General features: G+C 43.4%; 1 protein-coding gene across 4 annotated transcripts in view; it reads right to left on the minus strand.

Annotated features, from left to right (window-relative positions):
• Nucleotides 1–12,147, minus strand: part of KANSL3 (KAT8 regulatory NSL complex subunit 3) — a 35,259-nt gene that overhangs the window by 9,221 nt on the left and 13,891 nt on the right. For 3 of the 4 annotated variants that reach the window (XM_015423038.1, XM_015423037.1, XM_015423036.1), the window contains exons 13-15: nucleotides 10,838–11,038; nucleotides 8,868–9,024; nucleotides 3,292–3,369 (exon numbers count right to left, since the gene is read on the minus strand). In XM_015423038.1, the coding sequence (XP_015278524.1) occupies nucleotides 3,292–3,369; nucleotides 8,868–9,024; nucleotides 10,838–11,038 (436 nt within the window). The remainder of the gene's footprint in view (nucleotides 1–3,291; nucleotides 3,370–8,867; nucleotides 9,025–10,837; nucleotides 11,039–12,147) is intronic. The other variant, XM_015423039.1, reaches the window with a different exon arrangement.

Raw genomic sequence — 12,147 nt, forward strand, 5'->3', positions numbered from 1 at the left:
ACCAAACAGCAAACAGAACACCAGCAGCATTGTTATTTGATAGCAGGAAGCAATCCAGGTATTTAAGAGCCAACAGCATTAGCTGCCCACATCTGCAGGTGCCATCCTACAATAAGACAAGATCAACAACCTCCCCGTACACAATCATTCTCTGTGGTGGCCCCCACCTTGTGGAACAGCCTGCCTCAAAAGGTCAGGAGGGCTCACACACATCGTGTAAAGTACATAAAATGGAGTTGTTCAGTAGGGCTTTTGTATTAACGTAAATATGGCCACACTATAACAGAATGATACAGGAGGGTGCTTTATGGAGGAAAGGGCCTGTGGACTATACTGCTGCATTTTAGGATATATTCTGTGTTTGCAGCAAATACTGCATTGCTGTTGCTGCATTCTTTCTACTGATGTAATACTATTTTTATACATTCTACATTATATCTGCACTCTGTGTTACAGCTAATAATGCTATGCTTATTCAGATTTCTCTAGTCCAGCTTGTTGGAGTCTCTTCATGTTGACTGTATTAACTTATCCTGTGTAATCCACTTTGAGTCTCAATGAGAAAGACTATATAATAAGTAAATAAATTCAAAATTGAATACATTCTTCTATGATTATTTCACAAATACCTAAAGCCTCATGATATTGTCTTAGCTCCATGTGTCAGATGATAAAACTAAGGTCACTGAAATTTACAGTGCAAATCTACAATAGAAATGGGATTTAAACCAATACAGAATGAGCACAAGTTCACTTTGCAATTTGGGGGCGTGTCTCTGTGCTGCTATTTGCAGATGTAGCAGAAGGTGCATTGAGGGAGATATTCACAGTACACAGAAACATATCCTAGCACAGAACAGGTTTTCTCAAGAGAGTGATCCTATGATGGTAACTTCAACACACCTATAGCCATGAAATGTTTGTACAAGAGACAAGAAAGTAACTCTTTATTCTGATATTATTAAGTCAAATGGGAAGAGAGGACTTGGCCTCTGAGAGAATGTAGCAAATGTTTCTCTCTCTTTGCATGCTGTTTTATTTGATAAAGGCTTGAACACAGACATTTGAGTTTGAAAACAGTTCGCTCTTTGATCTTTTTTTCTTTGGCATTTTTCTAGTTTCTTTCCCCATTCTTCCTGTGCTGTTTCATGCCTACAACTCACGTTGACTCCACAGTGAAAATCTCTTAATCTTTTGACAACTGAGGGGACTGGCTATTTGAAGGATGCACAATGGTCTTTTCTGAACTGTAAAGAGTCTGTCTTGGCGCTACATACTATGAGGCTCAAAAAGAAATATTCCTCCACAAATGTATTAAGCATGCACTAAGTGTTTGGCTGAATTTAACTTTTTCTGCAGCTGTCCTAGAACAAATCAAGTGCACTGCATGTTAGGCCTAAATGCATGGATAGCAGAGAAGCCAATGAGAGCTATTTTTGCTGTGAAATACTAATTGTCACCCATAATTTTTTATTCCAAGAACAGCAGTCAATGAGCTTGAGGCTTGCTTGACCCAGACAGGAAAAACTCTCTCTCTCTCCTTTCATCTAGTCATTCAGCAAAGGAGCTCAAGCCAACCACGCACGCACTATGTGCATTCCTAAAAGCCCTGATAACTAGAACAAAGAAGAGCAGCTCTTGAAAACTTAGTCCAAACTCCACTCTGGACTGGCTTAGGAAGAGTACTAATTTGAAATTTATTTAACCTGAATAAGTTTTCAAATAGGGTTTTTTTTTGGGGGGGGGTCATGATAAGTACTTCTCTGGCTGTGCCCCCACACTTACTGTGTAGATATTTCTTTTGCACCTTACCCCACACATACCATTCCCTGCAAATTTCCAGTCTGGCTCTACAGTATTCAGCAATACTGAGAATTATAAGCATGGCTCTTGACAGATGGAGCTCCATGTAGTTAACAGCAACCAGAGCAACATCAGTTGCTAGTGGCCACTGAGCTTTTTAACAGAATGTGATAAGGACTCCATCACCACAGTTTGCTCAATCTTGAGGACATCATGGGAACTCTACAGACTTCTGCTTCTTACTGAGCACCACACTGAAGAGGATGCCATTCTTTTTGCAAATAACTAAGAAGGGAATATTCTGCCTAGAACTGTTACGCACGCTCTGATTACTGAAACTGTTCCTCTGTGTTCAAGTGACTGAAGACAACTAAGTCTGCAATTCTAGTATCTTTTACCCAGTAATATCCACTGAACTTACTACCAGATAAACATACACAGAATTGGGCTGTCAGAGGCAACCATATTCAGTTAATGGAGTGACCGTAACCATTTTCCCTTGTACCAAATTATGCTGTCACGCGTAGAAACACAGCCTGTGCTATTAACACAGTGTGAATAAGGTTATACACACACACACACGCTCCATAAATTTGTAAGGTTTGTTTGGATTTGGTTTATAAGTTTGAATAGCAATCCCTTGTGGTTGATGCTGCTGTACCAGCTGGAGGGTCAAATCTCCTGACATGACAGATGCCCAGTTGCAGTGCCCCCTCCCCCAAATTCATTGCAGAAATTCAGTCCACACAATTGTAGCATTTTAGGGATGTGCTTCAGGGCCATCACGTTCAATCTCTGTAAAGAGGCAAAACCATATGCCTCCAGAAATCAATCCATGCTATCTTTCCATACATTAATTAACCAAGCACAGTGCACTAGGAAGTTCTTCTGCACAAGCCTCTCTGAAGTGAACCATCATAGATCTTTGGGGCTCCCCTTCCATTCAATGAGGCTTACATATGAGAGCTTCCTAGGAGACTGTGCCCTGTACTAGGTCAGAACCATGTCCTACTTTGCTGCCCTCCATCAAGTCAAAGGAAGCTGCCTCAGGGTCCTCATACTAGGGCTGCATCTGCAGCATCTAGAATCACCCACATCAGCTGTTAACATTTGCAATTTTGTGTGTCAGTGGGGCACCACAAAAACAAAACATGGCTGGCACTTCTAGGTCCAGAAAAGGGAAGACTCAGGCCCCAGTACAAAAGCTGTTGCCACAACAACCCTGTGCTTTAAAAAAAAAAAAAACCCTTGCCAATAAACATTTTTCAAAAGGATCATTTACCTGCCATATTAAAAAAGAAGGGTGAGGAGGGAACAGAAAGTGACTAACATTCTAAGCACTTTGCTTCAGCTCCCATTAAATCAAAGCAGAGGCAAAAAGCAGGACAGCTCCCAAACACTGCCAAATCAGTGCAAAGAAGGAGAGGAAGGGAAGGAGGGCGATGGAGGATAAAAGGCAGCAAAGGCAGAAAGTGAGGAGATACTCACCAAAGCGGCATGAAGACGTGCCAGGAGGAAGAGATTTCCTCACCAGCATGTTTTGTTTCAGAAATGCAGCAAACTGAGCTGAAATGAATCAGAGAGAATTACAGTACCACAGCTCGCATTTAGAAGGGTCCTCCCTCATGCACGCAAGGGGAAGAGAAATAATTTTGCAGGCGGCTGGCAGACAGATCCCAGAAGTGTCTCCCACTGGTGTAACTGCAGTAGCAACACCACCACCACCCCTGGAACTGAGGCTGCCCTCTCCTTCCACCATGGCAAAATACACTGCATCCTATCCAAGGGCTAGGAAGACTGGGCAGCAATTTCCACCAGGGCAAGCGCACCCAGACATCTAAGGTAGCTGCACCATCAGCTACTAACACATGGACATTTAGTTATTCCAAAACAGACCACACCTCGACACAGACACATATGGACTAACAATAATTATATGGAATCAACACAGCATCAACTCTAGTGCCCTGCCTAGGCAATACGAATGCAGCATACAACCTGCTAGTACTGGCTAACAATCACATAGCACGTACTGCTGCCCAGACATCATGGATCTAGGGGCTACTCCCAACCAACTGCTGTGACAGACATTTGTTAATTTGTGCTTCTGCTACCAGCAACATCTACAAAAGGGGGAAATTGAATCTTCTTAACATATTTATTTATTAAATTTATACCCCGCCTTACCCCCAAAAAAGGGCTCAGGGCGGCTCATATAGTGCTGTTTGATATGCTGCCCTTAAGATGTTGGACTACCATAAATGTTTCTTCTCATTATGCTAGAGAGGGCTATTCCTTCCACTTAAGTCACAGGCAGGGCTAAACCAAATGATCAATGTTAATTCCTTCCAGCAAGGGGAACGTCTCTTCCCTCCGTTTTTGGAAACAACACAGGAGAGGCTATTTTTAACTGTACACAAAGTAGCCAAACCTGTGCTGAGTTTCTAATAGGTGTGTGCAATTTTTTTAAAATGGGTATTTTGGGGTTTGGGGCTATTGGTATTTGGATCTGGGATTTTTTTTGAAATCCTGAATTTTTTCCAGTCCAACAGACCCAAGAAGAAAAATATCATTAAAAAAAAAAAGTGGGAGGACATTATGGGAGCAGATAGTGGCTGGGATGGCTTTTCCTGAAGTCCAGTGTAAACCAGGCTGCAGGAGAAGCCAGCCCCAGGGTCTGCTGTGCCATGGGGAGCAATCTGCTCCATGCAGGAACAGGTGATCTTGGCTGGAATGGCTTTTCTGTAGCCCAGTCGGGCTGCGCAAGAAGCCAGTCCTAAGCCAAGCTGGGGAGAGCAGTCTCTCCCCCCACACAGCTGATCCTCAGGCTGTCTTCTGCAGTCCCTTTAAACTTTAAAGGGACTGCAGTAGAAGCCCAACAAACAGCTGAGAGACAGAAGCAATCTGCTACTGCCTCTCTGCTGTTTTAGGATCTATCCAGTAATCCCCAAATATATCTAGGATTTTTCCGGGAATTCATCCCCCCCCCCCCCCGAGAAAACCTGAATACATTTGGGAAGCTGAAATATACCCGAAAAAGACTGATAAGGTATTTTTCGAATATATTTTCAGTTCAGGTAGATCCGAATGCACAACCCTAGTTTCTAACACTGAGACCTGAAAATGAGAGAAGAGGATAGGACCAAGTGCTATCTCCAGGACTCAAAACACGGCTGGCTGAAGCCCTGAGAGCCAGAGACTAGCCACTCAATCCAATCCCAGAAACATCTAGAAAACCCAGGTGGGGCAGAGTACTTTCTGTCCATTAATGAAAAGCAACATTCATGGTAAGTCTAAAATTTCTTTACTGGTAGAACAAGTTATCCTGGTAAGGGATACTAAACAGCAGCATCCACATACTGGGCAGGAACCTCACTGTTTACAAAATATGGAGGAAGAACTGCTGGGAGGACCCACCTCCCAAATGCAACCTCAAGCAGTGTGAAAGTGTACAGCTGGTAATGCCACATGAAGGAAAAGGCAGATGCCCACATGGCAGTGCTGCAGATCTCTTCCAACAAGACACGAGCACTAAACACTGCAGAAGTCACTTCCTTCCTGATAAAATGGGATGTAAAACCTGAGGGTACAAGGTTAATGTTGACCCTCACTAGAGACTATAAAAATTTGTGCTTTAATTCAGCGGCCTTCAGTCTTTCATTATTTGGTACCCACTCAGTCCAAAACTCACTGAGCTGCAGCCATATGGCAGAGAAATCATGTAACTTCAGAGTCACATAACAAGGAGAAAGGGAGTCAGACGTTATGACTTCACCAGCCACAAGGCCAGCACTATGGGCAGCATACCAAGACAGGTACGTTAACTAACCATAAGAAGGTATATCCCTCCAAATGAGGAACAGGTCACAGGTGAGAACCCCTCTCTGAAAAGAGAGACAGGAGGACTTGCTCTTTACACATGCATACTGGCAGTATGAATTTCCAAAAGGCAGCCAAAAAAATTCTGTGACTATATCACAGTAAGAGGGGCTCCACAACCACAGGATGAAACTTACTGCATTAAGCCATTTTCTCATGCTGTATTTATACAGCAATCATTACACAGAGTTGTAAAATTCCCAACAATTTCAAAGTGGGAAGAGGGACACACACACACACTTCTTTTGTACTTTTTTATATAAAGGAACTTGAATAAAAACTGAAATAAACACAATATTTGCATTTACTAAGCAGATTTTGCTTCTTTTAACAAAATGAAATGCATCATGTAGAACATTGTTATTATATACAATTGTATTAATTGGCATATTTACTTAAGAAATTCCCTTAGTTATCTGCAATGAAAACTAAAAATCTACCCAATACTACAAGAGAGAGCTGCAATCTTAGCACATTTCACTCATTCCAAAATAAATTGACACACACATATACACAATCCTCCATATTTCCCAATATTTCCATGGAAAAATCGGAAACTGGGGTTCTCATAATTTTCACTCTATCCATTTGAATAAATTAAGCTTTGTTTATAAGCAAGACAAGGCCTTGGAGATTCATGTCTCGGACAGACTCTGCAATGCCTCTGTGCCTGGCATCACAGTAATGGGAAAAAGAGAAACTGCTTCCCTCTACCACAAGTTATATCCTGTGACTGATCACTCTACAGAACCATTCCCATTTGCATGAATGGGCAGCATTTGCCTACAATATGAACTACCCAGGTATTGTGTAAATTGTGGTCTTTCAAACCTGACTGATAAAAAATATTTAATGATTTAATGTTAAGATGTTTGGCCGACTAGAAGACTGAGCCACAATGTTCTTTAATCCCTCATGTTTTTGACAGTCCCTCATGAGGCACCTTGTTCCAATGATTCTTGTTGTTCTTTCCTATGGGGTTCTTTGGGGTATCTGAGATGTGATCTTGAAATCAGCAAGATGTCTTGGTTCTTGATCACTTAACAGCCAGCATAGAACCCTTAAGCACAATCATTAATTTAAATGGAAATCCCCATCTGTAACACAACAGCACTGTGCAGAGCCCCAGTTACAGGCGTAAATTGTTATCTTCTTTAGCGAGTCTGGTGATATGTCCAGGAAAATCTGGACTTGGGCATCTTAAAAAGACAAGTGACCCTGTCCCTTGCTTCCTTTAAGATCTATTCTCCAGATCAATAATGGAGAAGAATTACAATAGTATATAATCTAGGTTTATCCTATGGTGTCCCTTGCTTCCTTTAAGATCTATTCTTCAGATCAATAATGGAGAAGAGTTACAATAGTATTTCCTGGGCAGGATCTAGGTTTATCCTATAGTGGCTAAACTCTTATGTATCCAATTCTATTCCATCCTTCAGTTGAATTGCCAGAGCCAACCACCTTGGAAGAAACGTTGTGGGTCCTACCCCTCCATCTTTTCAGGTAGTCCTTGAAATGCTGGGTTATTTCAGAAAGAACTATTATTAAAGGTCCTCAAGTTTAATTTTCATAAGCTTTCCCTTTTCTGGGAACCATTCTATCTGTCCTTGAAAGACTAACGCCATCTGTATTGTGGTGTCTGCTGTGACAGCAGGTAATTTTAAAGAGTCAATGGTTTCCTTAGAGCAGGGGTGTCAAACATAAGGCCCATCCAGGGCTCTTATGTGGCCCACAAGCAACTGGTGCAAGAGAGGGAAAGTGTGCTGGGGGAGTGGGCAGAGCCACTCCACTGTGGCTTCAGCATGGCAAAACAACCTCGTCTTCAGCAGTCAAGCATGGTGGGAGCGTCTGTCTAATGCTGCACTGCTGCCTCTCCAGTCCACCTATGTGGGTTTCCTCTGCAGCCCCCTTCCAGCCTGTAGCTACCTTAACTCTTTAACTATTACCAGCTCTTGCAGTTCCACTATAACCAAGATGTCCTCTTTTAAATTGGGTTATTTCTTTTCAGTAGGAACATTCCCAATGGCTCTGCATTGCCCTATTATGCCACTCTTTCATGGAGCAAACATTTGCTCCTCCTAACAGCATGTCACACCCCAGAAGTCATGAGACCAAAACAGCATTTAAGCAGGTAATGCTATAAGTAGAGTCTGGATTCTAATCTAACTACTGCAGAAAACGAAGCATCACATCAGATTAACAAGATATGTTTTGTTTAAGAGCAGAGTAGAAAGGATCCATACCTCAACGGAAGGTGAGAGTGTGTTATTACTGGGAGCTAGCAGACCTGTGCAGCCATAAAGACTGCGCAGAAACCCAAAAGGTAAATATGCATGCATGTGCATGCACGCACACACAAGCCATCCGGTGCCTTGGCTGTTTCATATTTGGCATGTTTGTGGTCCACAATAGACCACAATCAGCGGATGGTAAACCACCACAACATCTACTTGAAGTTACCCAAATCTGTTCAACAGACCATACCAGGCACAGAGCTGGATCCAGTAGAAGGACCTTGCAAGGTCCCCAATCTTTCTGGCTTTCCCCTTCCCCCAACAGCCATTTCCAATCACAGGAAAGTTTATTTACTGGAGTTGTGGGACCTGTGTGGAGTAACAGCTATGCATGACAGTATACTGCAGCAGGCAATGGGCAGAAAATCGCTCCCTTTTGCCTCTTCTGTAAGCAGAGCTCCTCCCATTCAAGAGGAAAGAGACCACGGGATCCAACCCATGGATTGCATCTCTGTCAAAACTGCCCACCCTCCACTGTAGAAGTCCTTGTGCAACTTTGCTCTTTGTTGTTCCTTTCTAGAGTATGAGCCAATACTATATATGTCTCAGAAAATATTCAGTCAACTGGTTGGGGACACACACATCTGCACATTCAAGTTAAAGCTTAACAAAGATAAGCCAACCTGCAGGAAGACATTCCCTAACGACAACACAGCTTATTAGCATACTTGAGCCCTTTCAAACTTCCCAAGTCAGTATACCCATTCTTAGATTCCCTTTGGCTTTGGCAAGAAAGGACAATAAATGAGGATTTTACACTCTTATCTGAAAGCTATGTTACTGGATAAACTCTGGAAACATAAGCAGGGAAGCTGTTTGTTGCATAGGTCAAAATGTAAGTACATCTAGCAGGTCAAGAGCCTCACCAAGGACATAAACAGGAAAAATTACCTTGAGCTGTTTTGTGTGCCAACATTGCTTCTGTTCTCTGCACAGGCCTCTTCATCATCTGAGTGGTACCGATCTGAGTGGATTTCTGAACAGATGACACAGTGGCCATTTTAGCTTTGGGGCTGGAGGTGGGGCTGCTGGAGACACTGGACAGATCCTGCCCAAAGAAAGAAAAGCCCCGCCCCCATACCATTAGATTTGTAGCACAAGAAAAAATGAATAAAAAGCTCATTCTCAGAGTCCTAGCCCTGCTACTGACCCCTTGGTACAGCTCTCCTCCAAAGACCACTGGAGTTATAGTGAGCATTGGCTCTGCCACCCCACCCAAAGGCTGGGTCACTTCCAAGAGAGTTAAATAAAAATTTCTTTAAAGTATACATAAAGGAAAAATACATTGTTTTTCCAGCTAAAAAATTTCTTTATATAAAAGTTGCCCCTTATTACCAAGGAGTGCATTCCTCGACACTTGACGGACCATAGGAGCATCGTGTGGTTTCTCTCTTTGCTGCAACCAATGGGCTGCAGAAGGCGATGCTGGGGACGGTACCATCGTTTCAGCTCTGCAAAGCTTTATTCTTTTCCCCCTTACTCCAAACTGTTTAGCATCTACATGATAACACCAGGATCGGTCATCTAGGGCAGGGGTGTCAAACATAGGCTCTTATGCAGCCCACAAGCAACTGGTGCAAGGGAGGGAGTACTAGGGGGAGTGGGTGGAGCCACTCCACTGAGGCTTCAGCATGGCAAAACAACCTCGTCTTCAGCAGTTAAGCATGGTGGGAGTGTCTGCCCAGTGTTGCACTGCTGCCTCTCCAGTCCACCTATGTGGGTTTCCTCTGCAGCCCCCTTCCAGCCCATGGGGCCTTGCAGTGAGGAAACACCAACTCGGAGCTTACCAGCTGCTATCCTTTATACATTTTCTCTCTCTGGTACCGGGCATTATATTTTATGGCACACATGGCCTGGCCCGAAAAAGTGATATTTATGTCAGATCCGGCCATCGTGACAATTGAGTTTGACACCACTGATCTAAGGATTTGGAGTCAGGTGAAATTACTATGCTGATGACACCCAACTCTACTTGTCAACAGACAAGCGACCCAAACTAAGGGTCAAAAGCAGTTATGGGCTCGATAAGGGCCAATAAACTGAAGCTCGGTCATGTTGTAGTTGCTCTACTGAGCTGTTTTTACAGTTTTTGATTTTACTTATTTATATGGGGCTTTAAAAATTATTATTACATGATAAGCTGGCACTTCAAGCACATTTTAAGAACACAACCAAGACATAACCCAAATGTCCAGGAGCTACTATGGACTTGAATTTGATTTTCAATGCCCAGGTTCACCATGGAGCAAGTTTCCCCTATGAACCTTTCACATGTGCATTAAATCATGGGATTTTTGCCCCAAGTTTATTTTTGTGAAGTGCTGCATCAGCCCTGAGGCTCAGTTAAGGAAAAGACTTGCAAGCAGAATGATTTTCTTAAAAAGAATGCATTAAAGTTTCACAGGGTTTGCTTACACAGTGGAGTTGCACTGCTTCCACTGTCTTCCCACCCTCTGTGTTGTATTAATATTTCTTACTGTATCTCCAAGGGTACTACTGTACTAACATCCAGCATATGCATTTATCCCCCTTTTTGTGTTTAAATCATATATTTTTCTGTGCAATTCATATGTTTGGTAATAGGAATACCTATATTAAAGAGAAAATGAAATATCTGGTAATAAACTAAAAATAACCAAAATACGCAGGGGAGGTACAGACAATCTAGTCTAGTCAGTTTCCATAAGAAAAATGCATACAGCCAATGCCTTAGAACAGGCACTATGATTGGTTATTTAAGATTATCTTACTTTGAATGTGAAAAAGACATAGCCCAAAAAATGAAAACCACTAACTTTATCATCATTTACACCTTATAGGACTCCCCTCACTGCACTCTGCCCCAAAACTGCTGTTCTCACCTCTGAACCTGAAGGTGAAGCCGGGACCTTGGTTGCAGGGGATGCAGGCCGACTGCTCCTCTCTGGCATGTCAAAAGACAGATCTCTTCTAGCAGAGTCACGTGTTTTCTTCTTCTTCTCAGCATCTAGATCACGAGGATCGGAACCTGAATGGCTGTCTGCTCGGGTGAGCACACCGGTCAGGAAGTCGGCTATTTCATCCTTCAGAAGCAACAAGACAGAGCTAGACTTTGACGCAGCACCTGAAGTGTTCTTTGCTGTTGGCTTAAAAGCAGTTTCTTGCAGGAAAGATCATTCAGCAACATAAAAGGAACTCCAAGGTTCCACAGTAGGCTAACATTCCCCATATCTTACCAGTCCTGCACTTACATTTTAAATCATTGTGTTCATCTCAACTAAAAATAAAATTAAATGCTATGAAGAGTAATAAAAGTGGCTTTGGAAAGAAGCATGTGCTGACGTCCACAGAAAAACAGGTTGCTTACCAGTAACTGGTGATCTTCGAGTGGTCATCTGTGCATTCACACCAATGGGATCTAGTGCGCCTGCGCTGGATCTGCCGGTGCCGTAGCAAGCTCTCTTAAAAGGATTTTCGTGCCTGGCCCAACTGAGCATGCTCAGGAGCCCCAGTGAGCTTGCCCAGAAGGGCAGGCACGGACATCCCGCCAGTTCCTACCAACCGCCGTGTATCAATCTCCTAACAAAACAGGTAGAAGAAGACAGCAGCGGGGCAGGAGGGCGGGTGGTGTGAATGCACAGATGACCACTTGAAGATCACCAGTTACTGGTAAGCAACCTGTTTATCTTCTTCGTGGTCTCTGTGCTTCACACCAATGGGAGATTAGCGAGCAGTAGTCTACCTGGAGGTGGGTACTGTCAGGTGTGTACTGCTTAGCCGATGATAAAACCTGACGTCCCAGACTGTCACTGGTGGACTTGCGGACGTCTAGGGCGTAGTGCCTGATGAAGGTATTAGGCGTGGCCCAGGTTGCGGCTTTGCAAATATCTTGCAGCTGTACTCCCTTCAGAAACGCAGTGGATGTCGCGACAGCCCTGGTGGAATGAGCCCGCACCGGGCCTGGCAACGGCTGTCTCGCCAGTAGGTAGCAGAGTTCTATCAGACCTACGATCCACTTGGATAGACGTTGGGCAGTGATTGGAGTGCCCACACGGGGTGTAGCGTATGAGACAAACAGCTGTGACTTTTGTCTGGTGGAGCGTGTCCTATTCAGCTAGAAGAGGAGGGCCCGCTTCATGTCCAAATTGTGCATAAGCCTGTCTTCCTGTGATTTCAGGTCAAGTTAGAAATC

Source organism: Gekko japonicus, unplaced genomic scaffold, assembly GCF_001447785.1.
Source record: "Gekko japonicus isolate JY-2015 unplaced genomic scaffold, Gekko_japonicus_V1.1 scaffold208, whole genome shotgun sequence".
In the NCBI taxonomy this organism is placed as follows: domain Eukaryota; kingdom Metazoa; phylum Chordata; class Lepidosauria; order Squamata; family Gekkonidae; genus Gekko; species Gekko japonicus.